This window comes from Pipistrellus kuhlii, unplaced genomic scaffold (assembly GCF_014108245.1).
Source record: "Pipistrellus kuhlii isolate mPipKuh1 unplaced genomic scaffold, mPipKuh1.p scaffold_m20_p_12, whole genome shotgun sequence".
Taxonomy (NCBI): domain Eukaryota; kingdom Metazoa; phylum Chordata; class Mammalia; order Chiroptera; family Vespertilionidae; genus Pipistrellus; species Pipistrellus kuhlii.
In genome coordinates this window covers 35,324,549-35,349,139 of record NW_023425427.1, presented here as the reverse complement: position 1 = coordinate 35,349,139, position 24,591 = coordinate 35,324,549, and the positions used below count along the sequence as shown (strand labels likewise).

Genomic DNA, 24,591 nt, shown 5'->3' with positions numbered 1-24,591 from the left:
ACAGAGACTATTTTCAATTATTTGAGTATCAATCACTCCATTTGTGGATGATTCAGACTATGCACAACTGCTACCATATGGTCAAAATACTGGTAATTAGCACTTTTATAACAGGGACCCCAGAAAGGAGAGGAGGAAGATATTAGCAACACAAGTAAAAGGACCGGTGCTTAAGAAAGTGGAAAACAGAGATTGGCTCTCCCCAATCCCATGAATCAAATAAAAATAAGTGTGTAATGAGCACTTTTAATGTGCGTGCAATGCATGGCCATAAGCCAGCTAGATATGCAGGGCAGGGGCTAAAAGAAGGGAGAAGTAATAACATATGCTCTTCCCACTCCCCTTATACAAACCTCATGTGGCAAGTCCAACAAGGAAAACAAAGTGTGTGGTCTGCCCATTTCAGCTCAACTTTTCAAAAATTACTATCAATGACACATTTAATTTTCATTTGAACTGTAGAATAAAATGCTCTGAGTCTGAGCAAAAACTTGATTAGCATCTAATTTCCCTTTTTGATCCATCCTAAACATTCCACCCAAAGATTAATCTTCCTCATGCTGGTGAGAATCTCCCAGTAACTCCAGACCCTCCCAGATCCTGCTGCCAGACCCTCCGGCCTGCTCAGTGTTCATCCCTAACCCGGCAACCTCACCCCTCCACCCATCCAAATTCTTCACCCCGAACTACCCTTCCTTCATCCTTCCAAGTCCAGAGTTCCCTCCCTCTTCTGAAACTCTCCAGCCAGCACCCAACAGTGATCAGCACTTACACTTACCATCCATCTCCCTTCGTACACACACATGTTCTCACTCGTCAACAAGACTACAGACTCCATAGCCAAAGGGCTCTGCTGCTGCATCCCTCACGACTCTATACTAGACTACTTTTGTACTCATATTCGATAAATATTTGACTTGTCTCAAAGGACAAAGCTGAAATGAGGAAAGAGCAAAGAGGGATTTTTCAATACATACACACACAGAGCCCAGTTACATCACCACCACTCTGTCCAGAGTGTACTTTTGACCACAGATAGCTACGACAAACAAGCCCGGGTCTCATACCCTTTGGACCAGGTGGGTGCTGTCCTTCTGAGTCTGAGGCTGCTCACTCTCCCTAGGAGAGCGCAGATGTCACTATCCTGACACACAATCCCACAGCGTTCATGGTTCACAAAGTTGTCTTAGGTACACTGTCAACTTACTCTATGTTCATGGCAACCCTTTGGCAGGGACTATGGGTCCCCAGGTCCAGGACTTACACTGAGGACAAGTGGGTCACAGAACTAAGATTCAAAATTAAACAGATCTACTTCCCAAAGACAACCTCCTCCCCCAACCCTTCCAGAGATGCGGAAACCAGGAGGGAGACGGCGCCAGTGCAGGGCCTGTGCAAAGCTATGCTAGAAGTAAGGCCATGAAGTAAAGAAGGTAAAGGAGCTTTACACTAGTACATCCCAGAGTCACTACGGAGCCACATGTTCCTCACCAAGGAACAATTAAGGTTCTAGAATCAGACTGTGTGGAAGTCCCAGCTCCAGCAAACTGCATCCTGCTGGCTCAAATGTGCTTTCCTTTGTCCCTTCACTTCCTCATCAGTAAGAGAAGAACAATCATAATATTCTCCCTATAGGGTTTGTATGAAAGGCTCAAATGAAAGGATGCATGTAACGCGATTAGTGGTGCCTGGTGGACAGTTGGAGCCCAACAAATGTCAGCGATTGCCTTTCTTACCGTTAGTCCAAGATTCAAATCCCAAAGCAGAGGTTCTTTTCCTTTATGGACCAGAGAGCCCTCTGAGAACCTGATGAAAGCTATGACACTCCCTCAAGAAACACATTAACACACACTGTGATAGACAAGTTGGAGGTTATGAATGTCCTGAAGCTTATTCGTGAATACTACACATCCTAGAGTGACACGTTCATAACTACAGTCCATATGGATCTTCACCCTCCCTAGGACTGCAGGTCAGAGAACTCCAAGGAGTACATTCGTGTGTGTGTGTGTGTGTTTGTGGAGAGAGAGAGAGAGATTGATTCTCTAAATACCTTCCCTATAGGCAGAGAAAAAAAACCATATTGTCCCACAAATTCCAAGTCACACCCCACTTCTGCCTCTACCTCAGTTTACTCAATTAACTCTTACATACCAGATCATGAGCAACCAGGCCACACTGTAAAACACTCTCACCCACATCAGGCAGGGGGAAGAAGAGAGTGGGTGACATTAAATAAACAGTAACCACACCATTCAGTCACAGCTGCTAGCAGGAACCAACACCAGTTCCCTGCCAGGCCCTGGCCAGTCAATCAGAAGGGAAAAGATGTACTTTGGGTGGTAGCTCCTTAAAACCACAAATACACAGAGGAGAGTGGGAATAGTTCTCCCATCTTGAGACCTCCTGTGGGGAATATAAACTCCAAGCTCAGTTCAACAGTTAACCAGCCTTTCAAGTAAAAACCACAAACCCAGCCAAAACTTTTCCAAAGGCAGCTCTTTTCTTCCCAGGCTCCAATCCTGGCCACGAAGGTGATCTCAATTCAAACCCACATTCCTTTGAGGTGTTTGTGAAATGAGCTGCTCTGCACACCAGAGGCAGGAATGTTTGGTTTGGAGGCAGGTATCTAAGCAAAGGTATTTTCCCAGGGAGTTTTTAGAGCAATACTGAGGAGGACTCAGGGGTTATACCCCCTGCCTCAAGCAAGGGGAGGGGCTTGGGCCCTCACTAGAGTCTCTGGCTCAGATTTTGTACAAGGAACACCAGAGGGAGAAGTTAGGGAGGAACAAAATAAAACCCCAGGTGCCCGGGGAACCACAGCCTTCAGCTTCCGTGTTCTCTATATAACCCAGGATGCTCACCCCTTTCCCAGCAACATCAAAGGCTCACTTGTGAGGCTTTTCTATACCCAGTAAAAAGGGTAGTACCAGGCTGGACCCCAGTGTGTCAGCCTTCATGAAACCCATGTCATTACCACAAGATGGTATCAAAACACGCACACTCCAGGAATCACATTTCCAGACTAGGATTCTAAGCTGAGTTCACCGCTAGTAAACAAATCTCAGTGAGAGGGAGGAGGAAGGAGAGGGGAAAGCAGCCAAAATGTAGAGACAAAGAAAACATGTCACAAATGAAAGGAGGAAAGCAAACTACTGGATATAGAGTTTAAAACCACAGTTATAAGATTATTCAAGAATCTTCTAGAAACCTCCAAGAAATTTAGTGAAACCTTCAAGGATATAAAAAAGGACTAATCAGAAATTAAGCATACACTGACTGAATAAAGAATAATACACAGAGATCCAACAGCAGACTAGAGAATCCCAGGAATCAAGTCAAAGATTTGGAATACGAAGAAGAAGAAAACACCCAACAGGAAAAGCAAAAAGCCAAAAAAAAAAAAAAAAAATCCAAAAGTATGAAGATAGCATAAGAAGCCTCTGGGACAACTTCAAGCATACCAACATCCAAATTATGGGGGTGCCAGAAGAAGAGAGAGAGCAAGATACTGAAAACCTATTTGAAGAAATAATGACCAAAAACTTCACCGACCTGTTGAAAGAAATAGACTTACAAGTCCAGGAAGTGCACAGAACCCCAAACAAAAGAAATCCAAAGAGGACCACTCCAAGATTCATCATAATTAAAATGCCAAGGGCAAAAAACAAAGAGAGAATCTTAAAAGCAGCAAAAGAAAAACAGTTACCTACAAGGGAGCACCCATACAACCGTCAGCTGATTTCTCAACAGAAGCTATGCAGCCAGATGAGAGTGGCAAGAAATATTCAAAGTGATGAATAGCAAGAACCTACAACCAAGATTACTCTACCCAACAAAGCTATCATTCAGAATTGAAGGTCAGATAAAGAGCTTCACATAAAAAAAAAAAAAGCTAAAGGAATTCATCACCACTAAATCAGTATTATATGAAATGCTGAAGAGTATTCTTTAAGAAAAGGAAGAAAAAGAAAAGGTAAAGATAAAAATTATGAACAAAGTGACAACAAATACATATCTATCAACAAGTGAATCTAAAAATCAAGTGAATAAAAAATCTGATGAACAGAATGGACTGATGAATATAATAGAATCAGGGACATAGAAATGGAGTAGATTGACAATTCTCAGGGGGAAATGGGTGTGAGGGGTGTGGGAAGAGATTGAACAAAAATCTTATACCTATGGATGGGGACAGTGGGGGTGAGAGCATGGGGTAGGGTGGGAACTGAGTAGAGGGGAATTATTGGGGGGCGGGGGGAGACACAACTGTAATAATCTCAACAATAAACATTTAAAAAGAAAAGAAACATGAAAGACTCCTGTTTCTGTAGGGCACAAGATTCTGTGGAAAGGTATAACTGGCCGGGCATGTCATGAAGACAACGTGATGAGTAGTTCCAGAACTGACTGGCCACACCACTGTCACTGCATTATAATGCCCCTTTCATTGCACTGGTTCATCTCCCTTCTCAACCTGCCTGTTGCCACGTGAAATATATATTGGTTCATTATGATGCCAAGTGGTAACATGGGAGTGTTTGATCCAACAGAAATGTACAAGGGAGGGCAGGTGAAGTCACACGTGGAAGAAATCATCATCAAGCTCTGTCACATCATCAAGCAGCCAGAGACTACTTACTTCTGTCCTTAGAACCACGACCAAAGAGTATATTTTTTCCTCTTTGAACAAAAAATATTTTTGCTATATTTTTAACATATAAAGTATTTAAAAATCAAAACAGACAACAAAAACTAACGCCACACATCACCACAAACGTTTGTAGCTACTATCAGAACAAACCTCTCTACCCAGGTGCCTAAGTGAGGAACATCAAAATCATCCTCACGACTCCCTGCTCCTCTATTACAGACCCAGGTAATCATTGTGTCCTATCCATCCTACCTTTCGGATCCTATAAACTAGAGGCCTTTACCTGTCCTCCAGCACCTACCCTCACTGTTTCTCTTTAGGGCATAGTAACTCCACCATCTTTGCCTCTAAGTGCCGGTCGTTAGTTGATTTTCTTTTTTAACTTGGACTTTCCAAAATTTCTATAATGAACCAAAAATTCTTTGTACCACCAGAATCATCCTCTTAATATGCAAATTCATTTTAACAGAAAACTGTTAACTTCGGAACTGAAGAACAACGCCTCAGCATGGCCTTCCACCTCCACTGGCTCCTGACCATCTTTCGTATATCACCTTCTACTGCCAAACACCATTAGCTGATGCACTTGGGCCACAGCACATTGCTTACCGCTCCCCAGAACCATCATGCACCTGTTACCTCCACACAGGCCCACTTTTCTGCCTGAAGCACTTTTCCTTTTTGCTCCACTTCACAAGCCTCTAGTCTAGAAGGCTCAGTCCAAATGGCCTGTGCACTGGTGGCCCCCAAACCAAAGCCCTCAGAAGAGTATCACATACATGGGAGCCATTTAAATGTTATCTGAAATAAGAAAATGAACGGATCAATCAATCAGGTCATGGTGCAGCAGCTAATTAAGCATCATAACCCACCCAACAACTACAGTTTCACTGTTAAGATTTTTCCATGATTGTTGTCTGAAATGTAAAATAACTCTGGGAAGAAGTAAACTGGTTGTGAGTCACTCTTCATGAGGAGAGAAAATAATAAGAAATCTGAACCAAATGCAAAGGATACGCCATTCCTCTGATACGTTTGATTTTTCCTGGATCTGTGAGCTGAATGGGTTTCAGGACCTTCCTTATGGGACACGAGAAAATCACTTCTCCTCCTCCTCCAGGAGGCATTCCCCGACGCACAATCTGCACACATGGTGAGAAAAAGAGGCAAGAATACAGCAATGAGTAGATGGCCCAGACACCCAACTCAGTAAGGTTTACACCAAGGGGCTCTTCCTTAGAAAGGAGACAGATCTCAAAGTCAGGCAGGCCCTCATCCTCAGGAGAAACTAGCAGGGTTCAGGAGTTAATTCCATTTCTTAACCCTTTTCTCCTGTGCAATTAACTAATCTATCCAATCTCTGTATTAAAGTCATGTACCACTTAACAACAGGGGATATGTTCTGAGAAATGCACCTTTAGGTGATGGGGTCGCTATGGGAACATCACAGAGTATACTTACACAAACATGCATGACTACTACATATGATATAGCCTATTGTTCCTACAACACTTACAGCATGTTACTGTACTGAATACTGTAGGTAACTATAACACAATGAATGCTGATTATAGATCTAAACATAGAAAAGGTACAGTAAAAAAGCAGTACAAAACATGGAGCTTACAGCGCTGGAAGTTGCTCTGGATGAATCATTAAGCAGTGAGCAAACATGAAGGTCTGACAGTGGTCGGCAAACTGAGGCTCACAAGCCACCCGCTGTTTGCCTCTCTGTTGACTAATAAGTTTGTCGACCACTGGAATAGGGGCTTAATCATAAGGAACAACAATAGCCTGTAATTATTGGAATCGAGAGTCTAGGTTTTCCAACCACTGGTCTAGGACATTACTATGCACTACTGAGGACTTTAAATATTGTAGACTTAGACTACATTAAATTTATTTAGGTGTTTTCACAGGGGGGTGAGGGCATGAGTTGGGGGATTGGTGGGGTTATAGGGGGATAAGGACACATATATAACAACTTAATCAATAAAGAAATTTATTTAAAAAAAAAAATAGCCGAAACCGGTTTGGCTCAATGGATAGAGTGTCGGCTTGGGGACTGAAAGGTCCCAGGTTCGATTCCGGTCAGGGGCATGTACCTTGGTTTCGGGCATATCCCCAGTAGGGGGTGTGCAAGAGGCAGCTGATCGATGACTCTCTCTCATCGATGTTTCTAACTCTCTATCTCTCTCCCTTCCTCTCTGGACAAAATCAATAAAATATATATATTTAAAAAAAGAATTTATAAAAAAATAAAAGTGTTTTCAATAATAATAAATAAACGTTGGCTTATAAAATTTTTACTTTATAAATTTTAAATTTCTAACTTATATAACACTTAGCTTAAAACACAAACATGCATACCAGCTGTACAAAAATATTTCTTTATTTCCTTATTCTATAAGCTTTTTCTATTTTTTAACTTTTTTGTTAAAAACTAAGACACAATAACGCACACATTAGCTAGGCCTACACAAGGTTAGGATCATTAAACTCACTGTCTTCCCACTTCACATCTTTTTTTATATATATATATATATTTTATTGATTTTTTACAGAGAGGAAGGGAGAGAGATAGCTAGAAACGTCGATGAGAGAGAAACATCAACCAGTTGCCTCTTGCACACCCCCTACCGGGGATGTGCCCGCAACCAATGTACATGCCCTTGACCGGAATCGAACCTGGGACCTTTCTGTCCGCAGACCGACGCTCTACCACTGAGCCAAACTGGCTTCGGGCCCCACTTCACATCTTGTCCCACTAAAAGGTCTTCAGAGGTAATAACACAAATGAGCTGTCTTCTCCTTATAACTATGCCTTCCTTTGGAATACCTCCTAAAGCTCTTCTTGAGGAAATATGTCCACTTTGGTTTTCTTAGTTTGTTTCTTTTTTCATCATTTTTTGCTGGTAAGCAGATTTATATCACGAAAATTCCTCTCTATTAATGAAAACCTTTTGGTGTTGGGGAAGGAGTCTGTGTTTTCAAACTTTTTAAGGAGCTTTTTGAATTCTTCAAAAACTTCTGCTAAACACTTCATTGGGAATTTTCTTTCCCTCCTCCTGCAATTCCTTTTCTCTTCCCACTTTTTCAGCTATGCATTCCTGTCCCAGTTCCAACAACTCTCCATTAGCCATTTCCTCAGGAACAACCTCTGGGAGTTCCTCAATGTCAGCCTCATCCACTTGCAGATCAAAGTTGTTTGCCAACTCAACCACAGCACTGTTGATTTTTGCAACATCCTAAGCCTTGGAAAATCCTTTGAAGTCATGGACAAACTAACTGAATGTTTTCTTCCAGATGCCATTGATATACTTCTTGGTGACATCACCCAAGCCCAAGCTTGGGTGATGCAGTCATGGATTACTGTAATCCCAGAATTGCATCAGTGTTTTTTCAGTATCTTCCTCAGCTGCAGCAATAGCTTGGGCAAAGGTCCTCCTCAGGTAGAAGGCCTTAAAAGCTACTATAACTCCTTGATCAATTGATTCAATAGAAGAGGTAGTGTTTGGGCAAAGAAACACAACTTTGATATTGGGATAAAGATCACCAATAGCCGAAACCGGTTTGGCTCAATGGATAGAGCATCAGCCTGCGGACTGAAGGGTCCCGGGTTCAATTCTGGTCAAGGGCATGTACCGTGGTTGCAGGCACATTCCCAGTAGGGGGCGTGCAGGAGCTGGCTGGTGGATGTTTCTCTCTCATGGATGTTTCTAACTATCTCTCTCTCTGTAAAAAATCAATAAAATATATTTTTTTAAAAGATCACCAATAAAAGGAAGATGTCCAGGAGCACTGTTAACAATAAGCAAAATCTTAAAAGATAGATAATTCTCCAAATAGTACTTTTCCATTCCACTGACAGTAATTCAAAAGGGCATCTTGGAAGAGCAGCTGGATCATCCATGACTTCTCACCAAACCTGTAGGATATTGGCAGTGTGTGCTTACTGATACGTTTAAAAGGCCTTTGGGTTGATCTTGGCCAGCAAACAAAGGTTTCAGTTTATAGCCAGAAACAATGCCCCCAAGCAAGACATTATCCTATTCTTGGGATTGACCTGACCTTCTTATGGATGAAAGTTTTTTCAGGCCTCTATTTCCAGAATAGGGAGGTTTCATCCATACTGAATGTTTGTTCTGACAAGTAATTTTCTTCCACAAACAGCTTACCTAGAGCAGCAGTGGTCTGTGAGGTCCAAAAGGTTGGCGACCCCTGGTTTAAGGAAACCTTTGGAGCAGCGGTTGCCAACTGATGGTCCACAGACCACTGGTGGTCCGTGAGGTTCAAAAGGTTGGTAACCACTGATCTAGAGTATCCCAAATTCTTCAGATCCCTTCACGGCACTCACAGACTCACCACTCAATTTCACATTATGTAATGAATAAACATGCTTGAATCCTTTAAACCATCCAGAGCTAGCAGTATATTCAACATCGTAATAAAGTCCAGCATTCTTTCAGCATCCCAAACGAACTTTTTGTTTTGGCTGTGATTGTCATAGTGCTGAGAGGGATACACTTCTGTGTCTGGTCTTCAATCCAGGTCATTAGAAATTTCCCCAAGTCTGATACAGGCCCTTCTCGAATTTGTGTTAGTCTTGTTAGCTTTCATTACTTGGTTTTTGTTCCTCAAGATCGTATCATAGCTATGGTGGAATAGGACATGCCTGACTGGTGAGCAATAACCACCACTGGTTTTCTACCTTTGTAGTCTCTAGTCACTTTGCAATTTTGTTTCTAGGTCAATCACTCAACATAGCCTCTTACTGGGAATGCTACGGTGGCCTCTGTATGCTTAGGGGCTATTATGAACAAAACAACATGAGATTCATACATAATTGTATGTGTTATACTTTTATTTTTTAAAATATATTTTTATTGATTTGCGAGAGGAAGGGAGAGGGAGAGATAGAAACATCAATGATGAGAGAGAATCATTGCTTGGCTGCCTCCTGCATGCTCCCCACTGGGGATCGAGCCCACAATCCCAGCATATGTCCTTGATCGAAATTGAAGGCCAGCACTCTATCCACTGAGCCAAACCAGCTAGGGTTGTATGTGTTATACAATATTTTTATACGACTGGCACAGAAGTGGGTTTGTTTATGTACACCAGCCTCATCATAAAAATGTGAGCAACATGTTGCACTATGATGTTCAGACATAATCTATATGCATATGATCTAGATTAGAGAAGCAGTATAGTTAGAATCCTAACTCTACTACTTATTAACTAAGTGACACAAATGGAGTTGTTATGAGTAGTAAAGTATTACAACAATGTCCACCACAAAGAAAGTACAATATAACTATTGGTTACTACTGTCCTTCTAAAAGATCCCTTTCAATTCAAAGTTTGTCATGTTTGTATGTCCTATGAGTCTTCTCATAAATGTTGACTTCAAATATCACACACACAAACTCACACAAACACACACACACATACACACACACACACACACACACACGTCATACAGCTCTTCCAATGAGTTGGTAAAGAAATGTTTTACAGATGTATACAGAAAAAAAGTTCATTCTTACCTTTAGCTCAAGTGATTCACCATCAATTCCAAACTGTTTCAAAACAGGGAGGGCCGTTGTCTTAAGAACATCAACCTGCAGAGTTATTTCAAATAAAAAAAACGTTTCAGTAAACCTTGAGCAGAAGGGAAGAAACAGCCAATGAAGCAAGTGGAGACATAGCAACCAGGTAGATGATGTATACTCTGGTAAAGAAAGAGGATGCTGGCTTACACTGAGGGCATGGGAGCACTCTGCTTCCGAGTAAAACAGATTTTATAAGCTACTAGCTCCTCTGAGCTCCTTTCCTCATTTTTGACATGGAGACTTATACCTATCTTACAAGTCATGATCAGGACCAAAAACACATGCAAAAAGTATGAAAAAATTCAGGATTCATATAGGACAAACTTGGACCTCTGCTCATTCTTTATGTATTTCTACTACAGGAAAAAAAATACAATATTTTTTATTAATCTTTTCCCAACACGGTTGTTTAATCTTTAAAGCTTGTAGCATGCCAAAGCCAAAGCAAACCCAAAAAAAAGGAGTCAACAGCTACTTAAGAATATTGCTGATGCCCATTGCATAGACAGTGAAAGAAAGGGTGATTCTGTAAGAAAGTGAGGGCAATGGAGGAATGATTGCCTCAAACTACCTGAAGCAACACAAACCCACAACTGCACAGTTAATGGCAAGGCTGTGTCAAGTATGACTACTCTCTCCTCCCTATTCAGAATTCATAGGAGGCCTGGGGTCCTATCCTGTTCACAAACAGATTCCTCAGAGTATAAGGATGACATTCAAAGCAGGCTGACCCAACAAGACAGTGAATACTGACTCAACTGCAACATGGGAAAGAAAGTCACTCCCTTCTTTGCTCCCAATGTGCAAATGGCCATTCCTAGGCACTTGGGAGCTGACCCTATCAGGGGCAGTGAGGGCAAGCAGTGAGAGCAGAGGGTTGTAGGGGAAAGTGCTGGTCCTGGTTCAGGCTCTCCCTCTAGTGAGCTGCATGGTCTCAGACAACTGTCTAATCACCTTATCTCTAAGGCAAGGCTGTCAGTCTGTCTTCAAGGTGCTACCCATTTCAACATGCTAAGACTCAACAGAATGATACTCCAATAAGGCTTTATAGCAGAGAATAGGCCCTGCCTACACATTCTGGTGTCAGAAAATTAACATGAGGTAGAAATTACCTATGAAATCTAGGATTGTGTAGATAATGGATGATGGGGGCACTGAAGAAGTTACTAGGAAAACTCATTGAAAATTAGCTCATTTCAACCTAAATATTAAAGTTAAATACGCCCAAATACTTAAAACATACATTTGGGATGGCCAGCACCAAGGAGATAAAATTCAGCCTAGGCTAGTACTAAGGGCAGCTGGGGAGAAGGCCAAGGTAGATTCTGGAAAAACCAGGGGACACAAGGATGTGGGTTACTCTATCCACATAACTCCCTGGAACTAGGCAGCCACCAGCTCTCCTTGGGACAGAAAAGGCAAGAAAGCAGAACAGCCCTTCTGGTTCAACTTCCCTGTACCTAGAGTCATACAGGATGAAGTCAGATTTACTCTGAGGTTCAGCCAGAAGCCTGAGTATAACTCCAGGTGTGGTCCTGTCTCCTAAATCACTCTCCATCTGATGCAAAAGGCAGGCAACTCGAGTGGTGCAACGAGGGTTGGAAGAGCACATGTAGGCTCGAGTCTCACTCTGCCTCTTACTAGCTGTGAAACCTGCACACTCCCTACCTCCTCGGGGCCTTGGCTTCCTGCTGCGCAATAGGGGCTGGACTGGACATGTTCCAGTCTCCTCTGGCTCTGCACCATAGTTTCAGCAGAGTGGGGGTGGGCTGCAAGTTCCTTAAGAAAAGCTGAACACTCAGTGGTTAGGGGAAAAAAGCAAAAGTCTGACCCAAGTGGCATCTCAGGGCACAAGTTCACTCAATCAATCAACAGGTAGAAATGTCATCAGATACAATGCCAACTATAAGGGAAGAAACTTCTCCCAGTTACCTTGTCTGAAACAGTGGCTGGAACCCCATCACACAGGGTTTGTACCAGAATTAAATAAATATGGCTACATTTACTAGAACTGTGCTCAATACACAGCAGACTTTATTGTACTTCATTCACCCTTCCAGAATGGTAATGAAAAAGAATGGATGTTGGCAACCAATAAATATCTATTGCTATTGGGGGTTCCAGGGCCAAATCACTGAGCTTCAAAGGAGATGTCCTGGAACTTTGCTTCTTCCCAAAATGTCTCCCCATTTTCTATCTTTTGCCTCTGAAAGGAAAAAAAAAAATGTTTCTACCTATTTATAGGGCTCATCCCAGCACTTCTGCTTACGATGCTCATCCCTTCTGGACTTCTGAAGAAGCTACCCTTACTAAGTCCCCCAACCCTTTAATTCTTTCCTTCTCCATTGCAGTATCTCCTCAGCCTACAAGCAAGCTCAAATCTCTCAATTAGAAAACTATTTCCAAACTCAGCTCTTCAGGAATCACCCTATCTAACCTTCTGAATCTCCTTTCCATGGTTCTTTCTTATTCATCCCTCACCTTGTGACAGTCCTTACACACTAATGTCACTGCTCTCTCAAAGGTTAATAAAACTTCTCATTGCTAAATCTCCCTACCCAATCCTCAATCAATTCTTGGCTTCTCAAAACTCAACTCCTGCTTGGCTTCTCCAAACACGTCTACCTCCACTCACCGCCTGCAGATCCTCTCCCCCTACACACCCCTTACTCATCCATTTCGTCTTCTATTCTCGGTCCCTGGGACCATGCGGCAAAACCTCTAATGCTCAATACAGGCCAGAAGGGAAATGTAAGTGAATGATGAGATCAGCTAAGACCTCCAGCTAACTGGAGAGCTCATGCCTTTTCCCAAGAGGGCAGCTACTACTCAGCTCCAATGGGAGGCTGTTGGAGAAGAACTGCCATCAATGCTGCCGCATCAACCTAATATTACAATGTAAAATTTGGGTTCCAAACATGAACATTCAATTCAGATACACACACCACCACCCTGTGCACGCCAAAGGAAAAAATACTGATAGTTGTTTTACTATCTGCATCAGGATTAACTCAGACAGTAAGCTGCCGGTGTTCAACTTTGCTCAGCACTGGTCAATCTCATTCTCCTAGGGATTTAACTACCAGTAGGTAAGATACTGATGACCTATCACTGAAGCTCCAGACATTAATGTCCAACTGCCAAATGGACAACCACACATGGATATCCTCCCAACATACCAAAAATCAAACACATCACCCAGTTACCAACCACAATTTTCCTCTTTCCTGTGTTCAACTCCTTCTCATCACTATCCTTCAAGTCAACCAGGACAAAAAATCATGAAGTTATTTTATGAACACTTCCTCCTAGCCCATCTCCAACTAGCTGTCAAATCATGAAGTTTCCCCTCAACCCTGTCCTTCATATCAGTTCCTTCCTATCTACTTCCATCTCTATTATGTTCAAACTAATTGACAAACCTCCAATTCATCCTTCTATCAGCCTCCACAGTGCTCTTACTAAAAACCAGGCAGATTCTGTGGTTTCCCTTCCTCTACAAAACCCTCCTTAACCTCAGCACTTTGTTTGTACCTCCTCCATCAGAACCCGAGGTACTCAGCCTCGCAGCCTCCCCTCTGTGTGTTCAGAGCTATCCACCCGATGAGAACAAGTTCCCAAAGGGCAGAATGCATCATATTCATCCCGAGGCAGACAGCAAATGTGGGCGTGAACTGATGGGGAAACCACATGTTGAAGAGAAAGCTCAAAATGAAGAAGCCACAGGCTGAAGAAGTTATTCTTTATCTTAGATTAGGTATCCTTATTTTATCCTGGGTTGGAGCCAAGTACTATCCAAGGTCATTTTAGTCTTGCAGGGAGCAAAAGCAGTCCTGTAGCTTATGAAAACAGATTTCTTTTATATGTTCTGCACAAAAGAGTTAATTTCTGGGGACTTCTTCAACTAACCTTTGTCTGTTAATATATAAGACTTTTAAAAATATTGCCAGTGATAACAGCTTTTAAGGTCATTAGCAATTATAGAAAGAGTACAAAACTGGGACACAGTGCCAAAGTCTCCTGTATGCTCGGGGCCTTTCCCGTTACCCAAGGCACCTTTTCTCCATCCTCCACCTAGAAGTGTAGAGGCCTCCCCTTGGAAACACTTTAAACTCAAGGGCCCACTTCCTAGAATCTTCCAGAAAAATACAAGAAAAAAGCAACCCTTTGAAATCAGTTTAAAATTGTAGACAGTTTATTCAGCATTCCTTTACAGCTAAGAATTTCAGATCATGCATTGTACTAAGATTCTAGGAAAAGAGTTGATGTACCCAAATTCCCAAGAATTGGGAAATAAGTATTTTACTGCCTAAGAACACATTAACCAGGTTTATACTCTAAAAGTGTATAGGTGAATACCAGCAGTCTCCATTGTGCAGCTCATGAACAACCTAACTGGTCTTCCCTGGTTAGAGAAGCTAGATACTTCACATTCTACCTTAGACCCTTCATTGGTCTTCATATTGGGGGGGGGGGGGGGGGGGAATTTCAATTACACTTTATATTCAGCATTATTTTATATTAGTTTCAGGTGTACAACATGTACTTTACAAGGTGTTCCCCCTGATATTTCCAGTATGCAACTGGCACCATACATAGTTATTATAATATTATTGACTCTTCATCAATCTTGGTTCCATGTCTGTAAAGGTGAAGGTAAGAGTCATCAGTCAGGACTTGGCAGAGTGGCCACAGGCATTAAGATACCCTCTCTGGACAGCAGAGCATCTAAAGGTGAGGATCCTTCTGTTCCAATGAGAAGTCTAAGGCAGGTCTGGAAAGAACTACTCTAATCTCTCTCTCTCTTTTTCTTCTCCTCTCTCTCTCTCACTCTCTCTCTCTCTCTCTCTCTCTCTCTCTCTCTCTCTCTCTCTCACACACACACACACACTCTCCCTCCCTCTCTCTCTCTCTCACTCTCTCATACACACACACACACACACACACACACACACACACACTCTCCCTCCCTCTCTCTCTCACTCTCTCTCTCTCATACACACACACACACACACACACACACACACACACTCTCTTTCTCTCTCTCTCTCTCTTTCTCTCTCTCTCTCTCTCTCTCTCTCAAAACGAAACCCATCCTGGACTGGCACTAAGACACTCATGGTAGCCACAATGAAAATTCCACCTGTATATTAAACTGTCTTCCCCATACATGCAGGAAAATTAGCTTACCTAATAAGAAGGTTGCTGTGCTCTTAAATTGTCAAAAGTTACAAAAACAATCCCTGTCCCTATGCCCTTCTCCTAAATCTGCACTCTTCTCAGAAGAACGTCCTAAAGTTTAAATAAGTCAAGACTATGCTGCAACAATGCAAAGGAAATATTTTCTTTTTTTAAAAAATTTTTATTTGTAATATATATTTTTTATTTAAATTTGTAATATATATTTTTTAATTAATTTATTTTATTGATTATGGTCTCACATAATTGTCCTTATCCCCCCATTCCCATCCCAACCCGCTCCCTACATATGCTCCCACCCCCCTGTTGTCCTTGGCCAATGGCTAGGCCCATATGCATGCACACAAGTCCTTTGGTTGATCTCTTAACCTTACCCACACCCTCCCCTACTTTCCCTCTGAGGTTTGAGAGTGTGATCGCTGCTTCTCTTTCTCTGGGTCTGTTTTTGTTCATCAGTTTATGTAAGGAAATATTTTCTGCTAAAATTTTGGTCTGCTGCTTTCCAGCCTCAGCTATCACATGACCTTGTGAAAGTTTTACTCCCATACACTTCAGCTAACAGAGCCATATTTCATGTCAACCGTGGTGAGACTGCCAGCATCTGTTCATTCGACACGACAACGCAAGGCACCTTGATGAACGGCAACAATCGTTACTGAAATTGACGGATATGAATCTTGGTTCATCTGCATCCTGCAGTGATTAATCTCTAAATCTCAAGGTAAATAATAAAACAAAAACACTCAACAATAAACCTGTGCTTTATCAGGAACTTGTTTATCAAAAGTTTGAGTTGTGACAAGAGACAAAACAAAATCCACACCATGGTGTGGCTTCACTACTCACCGAGGGGTCAACCTGGTCATTGGTCACTCCTCGAAGGACTATCCTTAATGGGTGCTTCATAAATGGAGCCAGGCAAAGAAGGCTCTCCAGGTAATAGCCAATGCCACGAAGGACACTGCAGTCATGCTCCACGGATCCACCATACAGGAGGCCAGGCTGGTAATATAAGGTTGTCCCTTACATAAGAGGAAAGAGAGCCACATTCAGCAGGAAAAAAAAACACCCTTGGTGTCACAAAATCAACATAGGCAATGAATCCCAAGGGGAAAGTCTGACATGGGCATCCAAGAGAGTTCAAAATGCCATTCCTAAGAGCCCACACTTCAGTCCAAAAGCTGACTCATTACTGTCAAGCTCTTGTAATAATAATAAACTGTGAGTGTAATTTAATAAACAGTAAAGCCCCTCCCCAAGCCATCTGACTTGCCAAAGTCATGGCAAGGCAGAGAGAAAAAAATCCTAGCAGGTATCGTAAATCTCCCAACAGCACATTCTCAGACTTTGCTGAACAAGGGTGTTTACAAACGATGCTCTGAAACCATCACACCAGCAATCAGCTTCTTATAGGCTCTTAAAATGAGATTTCCCATGTACCACACTCACCAAACAAGATGCCTAGAAAAGCAAGTACTTTATGGCAATTCCATTAATAGTAGTTATTATAAAAGTAAACAAATAAAAATATCTAAATTTACTTATTAGCTTTATTAGAAACGCTTTATTATCTTTACTCACTTTTTCACATATTCATAACATTCAAAAAGTTTCTTACCAGATTAGCATATTAGAGGAAAAACAAAATAAGATACTCTAGGATGATCTGGGAGTATAAATGGGTGAACAAGGTCTTTTTGTTGCTCAAATGTTTTGCAATGTCTTTTTGGCACAATTTATCAATAAGCAAATTTAGCAACAGAGGAAGGAGATACATTCAGTCACTCCAAAGGAAAACAGCTCTTAGGAGTTTCATAAAATAAATTTAGGTCTTACTATATTAAAAACTAAAATCCCATCAATCACAATCAGAATCAATCAAAATCAGAATCATATTCCTCCCACGCTTCTCAAAGGGAAAGATCCTACATCAGTTATCCTAAACACTATTCATGAGTCACAAAACTAATTCTCTAGTACAAAAAGCCATTTTTTAAAAAAGGTATATAACCATTAAACACTGCTTATCTGTTTATGCCTGCTAATCAACCAAATGAGAAATTGACCAGGTCATCAGAATGAAGAATTCTACCCTGGGGTGGAGGTGAGTATGGGAGAGTGATTTTTGCGTTGGGACAGGGTAGATACAGGATCATGTAAATATCTACTTCCCAACCTACACTGTAGAAGTGATTAGAAAATAATACAGTAGGTCCTCAGTTAAGAGATCCGTTCATACGGCAAGATGTTCGTCATAAGTCGGACCTCTGAACCCACCTACATAAGCACATACGTCACTCACATGGAGCACATACACAGCAGTAATGAAGTGAAACAGTAAAAAAAAAAAAAAAAAAAATTAAAAAATTAAAAATTAAAAAATTTAAAGATAACAATTCCTGACCTTTACTTGTGGTAAATAATAAAAAACATAAAGCACATACGTTCTGTGAAATGACGGAACTTTTTTTTTTTTAAATAAATAAATGGGAGATGGTGACATAACCACTTACATCAAGTCTGGCGTAACCTGAGGACTGCCTGTATAATTTTACCTGCCCTCTGAATCATCTATATAAACTGCTGAAAAAATCTCCAGGAATTTCAAAGTAAACAAGCCAAGGAAGACTAATAGAACCATAGCCTGCAAAGGGCATCCGAAGCCTCATACCTAAAACCTGTTCTCTGCAACAAATTTCCTGTGGCACCAGGCCACTTACTAAGCCAAGCTTGTCTTCTTTCTTAAAAGAGACAACATGTGGGCCCTGACCGTTGTGGCTCATTTGGTTGGAGCAGGCGTCCTCAAACTTTTTAAAGTGGGGGCCAGATCACGGTCCCTCAGAGAGCTGGAGGGCCGGACTATATGAACTACTAATTCCTACTGTAACACCTCGGCTGCGCTCACTGCCCAAAAAACCTGGCGGGCCGGATCAGACTCCTCTGCGGGCCGCATGTGGCCCGCGGGCCGTAGTTTGAAGACCCCTGGAGCGTCCCCCCGTACGTCAAAGATTTTCGGGTTTGAGTTCCTCAGGGCACATACCTGGGTTACAGGTTCGATCCTGGTTGGGTTGTGTAGGAGAGGCAAGGAATAGATGTTTCTCTCTTTCTCCCTTCCTCTCTAGTATCAATAAACATATCCTCAGGTGAGGATTAGAAAGAAAAGAGTCCACAAGTTCAGAGTTTCCTTTATTGCACATGTACACAAAGGTAAATAATTCCTTCATGGAACCCGGCAAAGATGTTTGCTTCCTATATGATGTATATATTAGTAAAAGTGTTTCTAACAGCAAACAAACAACAAAAACTACCTAGAAGCAAGCTGAATGAAATAAATCATCAAGCATCCATACAATGGAATACTATATGAGGACTACTGAAATAACTGAGATTAACCTGTGACATCTGTGCTAGTGAAGAAAAAAGCTGGCTGTAGAACATAGCAAGAGCACAACCCTGTTGATGGTATAAGACAGCTATTTTCTTCTTTTTTTAATATATATTATTGATTTTACACAGAGAGAAATTGAGAGGGACAGAGAGTTAGAAACGTCGATGAGAGAGAAACATCGACCAGCTCACCCCCCCCACTGGGGATGTGCCAGCAACCAGGGTACATGCCCTTGACCGGAATGGAACCCGGGACCTTTCAGCCCGCAGGCCGATGCTCTATCCACTGAGCCAAACCGGTCCCGGCTAAGACAGCTATTTTCAACTGTCCTCATCTCACTAATTATTAAAATTCTACGCACACCAAAAAAATATAGCAAGTGTTTTTGCTGACCTGACCAAAAAAAATTAGGTATAACTCTGACTCATTCACACTGGACAGATATTATGTTCGATATTGTCATTTTTTTTTTAATCTGACCATCTAAGGGAAAAGAGGTCAGTGCCCCTGATGAAATAGTCAGGTATTGCATCTTTTTAAAAATTATTGCAGCACACTGGTTGAAAATCGCTCATCTAAGATACAGAGGTGCCCAAATAAGCAAATGCAATATAGAGGAAGGTGACAAGGGTACACCCTCGCCCCAGCATGGCTGCACCTGGGGAGGGAATGGAAAGGAAACAGCTGAAGGGCTTTCACAATTTTTGCATATACTTATTTAAACTAATCTTAAAAGCTAAATAAAATTCAGCACATACAACTACCTCCTAGAGTTTGTCCTAAGATTTTGTTGTGATAATATAAGTAAACGGGCTTTGATAAGTTGTATGTTAACAAATGGTAGGTATAAAATACTTTACTGTTAAAAAAGAGGAAGTGCTTGTTTGTTGATCTGAAATTTTCAGTCTTCTAACTTCCTTAAATCAAGTGTAGGCCCCTTAAATTGAAAGAGCTCACCCATATCTCCAAACAATTGCATCACAAACAGGAAACTGGATGTTCCCATCTGAATATAAAATGTATACGATCAAATGGAGTGAGAAACAGCAAGAATGATTAAGTAGTGCATGTGTAGGTGCTTTCCGGTACGGGAAGAAAAGGAGCTTACCTGTTTGATTTATTTCAATTCGAGAACCATTTGTTATTTTGTCCAAAAGCCTTATGAAGCTGGCTTCAAAATCTGTGGGGAAAAAAGAGAAAACAGAAAGGGTTAAGTCACCCTTTGCAGGCGGCACTGCCCAATCAAGTTCTGCCATGGAGGGTAGGCTGCTTGGGTTTTCCTCAGGACCTGAGCGGGGTCACTGGTGGAGAACCTGGAGCAGTTGAAATGCACTGGCTGGCAAATATATGGTTAATAGAACTGTTAGAAACAGTTCAGCTTTCATATTCCACAAAAAAAACAGTTCAGCTTCTATATCCCAGCAATCTAAGGGGACACTAATTTTAGCAGCACAACCACCATAAGATCTGTTCTTCTGACCTCAGGGGCACATGCCTAATAAGGGAGAATAGGAGTCAAATACCTACTTCTCACAGAGCACCCAAGAGGGCAGATTAAAATAAGGTTACTATCCCTCGCATTCAGCACTGTCCCTTCTCCCTTCCTCTACCATCTTACTGATCTAGAGCTATCTAGCCAGTTGTTTTTAATTTCATTATAAAGGTGCCTGATATACAGTATTACTGCCACCTTTTTTTAAATGATGAGAAAAAACTGGAAGGGAAAACACTAAATGTTAATCAATGGGTTTCTCTTCATATTAGGATTTTATATGAATTTAATTTTCTTATTTAAATTTTAACATTCAAATTGGCTTCAATTCCTTTTAGGAACAAATTTTTATCTAAAATATAAAAGCTGGTCATTTTTTTTAGAAAAGAGGATAGAAGGGCAGGAAATTATTTTAAATGTGAAATATGGAAGGACGTAGAGTGAAAACTCAGGAATCAGGAGAATATGTCGCCTTTAGCCTTCCCTAGAGTTGATCTTACACACACACATACACACACACACACACACACACACACACACACACACACACTTTAGCTTCAATCTCCCACCCATGAATAAGGATAGCAGCCCAACTCTTCTGCACTGACGGCACTGTAACTGCCTGACACCTTCATGCAGCTCTCACTTCTCTAGAGAACTAGCAGAACTTGTGAGCACACATTCCAGCAGTCACCTGATCTGATCCCAAAGGGTCAGCAAATCAACTAAACCAGTAGTCGGCAAACTCATTAGTCAAACTCATGAGCAGCAGTTTGCCGACCACTGAACTAAACAATTCCCATCCACTTGTTCTGCTACTTAACACTGTCCCATAACTCCTGTCCCAGTAGATTCTGCAATCTGTGCAAAGACCAATGGGCTCAAGTCAGAGAAACTCCAATTTGTCCTGAAGCAAGTAATAATGGCAAAAATCAATAGGTGTATATTAATACTCTCATTACAGCCATACATTTTCAACTTAATCCTCAAAACCCCAAGGCAGGAAGCGACATTCCCATTTTATAGAAGTTTTAAGCTCTAGAATGCCTACCAGACTGGCAAGTGACAAAGACAAGAGTTGAGTCCAAATCCATTCTTCTCCAAAGTCCAGGCTCTTAAGCACACCATGGCTCTAGTTTGCCTCAGTTTTATTTTTTTAATATATTTTTATTGATTCCAGAGAGGGAAAGCGGGAGAGAGAAACATCCATGATGAAAGCAAATCATGGATTGCATGCCTCCTACTGGAGACTGAACCCACAACCCAGGCATGTGCCCTGACTGGGAATCGAATCGTGACCTCCTGATTCATAGGTCAACTCTCAACCACTGTGCCATGCCAGCCAGGGCTTCCTAACTCAGTTTAATCCTTCGGAGCCAACCTTTTCCCTCTAGAAAATTGTGGCACCTTTTCAACGGCAAGCCATGACCTACTGAAGAATCCTGCAGACAATTTAATGGGTCCCCAATCTCTACTTATTTCTAATAAAATTACAACAGAATAAACGATATCATAATAACTGTACATACTGAAATTTCAGCACACATACATCCTATATAGTAAAAGGGTAATAGGCAAATCGACTGAATTGGGGAACAACTGATTGCTATGACGTGCACTGACCACCAGGGGGAAGACACTCAATGCAGGAGCTGTCCCCTGGTGGTCAGTGCGCTACCTCAGGGGAAACACGGTCAGCCAGAAGCCCTGAGGCGGGCTCACAACTGGTGAGTGCAGCGGCAGTGGCACAAGCCTCTCCTGCCTCTGCAGCAGTGCTAAGGATGTCCAGCTGACAGCTTAGGCCCACTCCAGCAACACAGTCATAGTAGGGGACTTTAACACCCCATTGACATCAGGGAGCAGGCCTAAGCTGTCAGTCAGACATCCCCAGAGGGCTCCTGAACTGCGAGGGCACAGGCCAGGCTGAGGGACACCCTCAGAGTGCACGAATTTCATGCATTAAGCATCTAGTATAGTCGTATGTATACTAGGTGGTGATGTAAGTAACATCACAAATGTTAAAAGTAACTTAACTACCAAAGTTAACTAGAAAACTTAACTAGAAATTATTTAAATGGTCTTCTTATACAAAATAATTTTGTGTGTGTTTTTAAATCAGGCATGATCTATATACCATAATATCATTTCTACTTATGTTTATAGAAAATGAAAATAGTTGACACAAAAAAGAAAGTAAAAACAGCAATTTTTTTTTTTTTTTGCTCAAGCTTCAGAGGTCCCTAAATGGGAAAGAGGTAAAAGCAACCTATACAATAAAAGGGTAATATGCAAATAGACCGAATGGCAGAACAACAGAACAACAAAACAAGGTATAATATGCTAATGACATGATAAGGTTGCTCAAGCACTTGCTATGATATGCACTGACCACCAGGGGGTCCCTTCAGCCTAGCCTGTGCCCTATCCCAATCCAGGACCCCCCACCCCCCACCCCGGGAGATGTTGGAGAGCCAGTTTCAGCTCGATCCCCCAGACCACTCTGCCAGATGCAGGACTCATGGCTGGCAAGTGCTGCTGTGGCCACATGAGCCTCTTCCAATCAGGACTGATTGGGTGCGAGCCCACGGCAGGCAGTGGGGCCACGATGAGAGGGAGCGGCAGGAAGAAGCTGTAGGCAGCGTTGGATTGCAAGTTTCGGCCCAATCCTCACAAGCCACCTAGAGGGACCCCACCCGTGCATGGATTCATGCACTGGGCCCCTAGTCTATATATAAAAGGCTAATATGTAGTGTTCTTCCCACTGTCCAACCGGCCGCTTTGACACGTACTGACCACCAGGAGACAGACGCTCAATGCAGGAGCTGCTGTGTCCTACACAGAGAAATGGCACTGAGGACCTGACATTGACAAAGCAACACTAGGCTTCCCCCAAGTGGGACACAGGCCCCACCACCACCCCAGAGCGACAGCCCACCAAATCACAGCCAATGCTGCTAAGACTCCATGGCGCAAAATACGAGCCACAGCCCAGCTCAGCCCAGCCCACAAACAATGACTGTGGGTGCCAGGTAAAGACATCACGCTTTTGTTGACATTATGAAGCTGAAATTGTTGACAGAATGTGTCTGAAAACCAACTATTGCCAAAACATATCTTGAAGCCAAAAGAAAGTGACGTCGTCAACAGAATATACCTGAAGAACAGACATTGACAAGTACTACCAGTACTGGTAGGAACTGCCTTCATAGCAAACATGAGGTAAATGAGGATACAATTATCGAACACAGTTGTGGTGGAATGACATGTCAATTCTGCCTATCCCCAAATTTCTCCGATGAAAACCCATCTGATGGAAAATTTACTTGTTGTTGTAGCAAAGGCAAAGTTTGTCCAAAGGATATAAATTTTCCAGAACACCTGACATATTTTTAAAAATTAATGATAAAGATTCTGACAGTAAAAATTTCGTGGAAAATATTCGTTGTTACATCATGTTGTTATTGTTTTTTATTTAGCCAATTTACATATTATTTTCATGTGCATTTTACAAATTCGTTCATCTCTGACACTTCTGTTATAGAGAAAAGGCGAATGGCGATATTAAAATATTTCTTCTAATCATTTCCTTTAATGTGCAGGAATTCACTAATTTATAAATAAAGTCCTAAATTAAACTCCAAAGCTTTTACAGATTTGGAAAGAGAAAATAAGAGCAGAAATTTAGGAAAATCTTCTCTTTTTTTGCAACACACACACAGTTAAAAAATGTCAAGCAGAGGAACACGAGTAGAATCAGAATGAGCATAGAAGGAGACTTCCAAGCAGGTCTATGCCCTGATCACAGCAAGTAAGTGCATAAGAAGCAGCACTTCAAAGAAACAAACACAGAGCTAGATCCGGAATCCTAGCAACAGTGAAGATATAGCTCCATCACCTGGTACAAAAAAGATCTCAAGTTCACCTAATAATACTAAGGCTGAAGTTCCTCAAACTTCACTAAGACAAGATGCATAGAATCCTTGCCCTTTCACTTCCCACACACCCCTCTGTGGATCTTCCTCTTCAGGGCTGCTCCTGGGGTAGTACAAAATTTCAGATATCTAAAAACATTAAGGGAGAGTTCCAAAAAATAAGCACAAGTTTACTTATTGCTTATGAATACAAAGGTTACAGTTATGAAGACAACGTGAATACCGTTATGATCAGAAAAGTGGTCACCACAGAGCGTGTGGAAGGAGTTGTAAATTAAAACGCTCCAGAGGTGTAGACAGTTTTCTATTTC

At 41.7% G+C, this 24,591-nt stretch overlaps 1 protein-coding gene across 8 annotated transcripts in view; it reads right to left on the bottom strand.

Moving 5' to 3' along the window:
• RCL1 (RNA terminal phosphate cyclase like 1) overlaps positions 1–24,591 on the bottom strand; it is a 57,288-nt gene that overhangs the window by 19,703 nt on the left and 12,994 nt on the right. For 5 of the 8 annotated variants that reach the window (XM_036433962.2, XM_036433964.2, XM_045580174.1 and 2 more), the window contains exons 2-5: positions 19,965–20,036; positions 16,315–16,490; positions 10,204–10,278; positions 5,672–5,796 (exon numbers count right to left, since the gene is read on the bottom strand). In XM_036433962.2, the coding sequence (XP_036289855.1) occupies positions 5,672–5,796; positions 10,204–10,278; positions 16,315–16,490; positions 19,965–20,036 (448 nt within the window). Of the gene's footprint in view, positions 1–5,671; positions 5,797–10,203; positions 10,279–16,314; positions 16,491–19,716; positions 19,863–19,964; positions 20,037–24,270; positions 24,410–24,591 lie in introns of those variants that run through there. The other 3 variants (XM_045580176.1, XM_036433965.2, XM_045580177.1) reach the window with 3 other exon arrangements.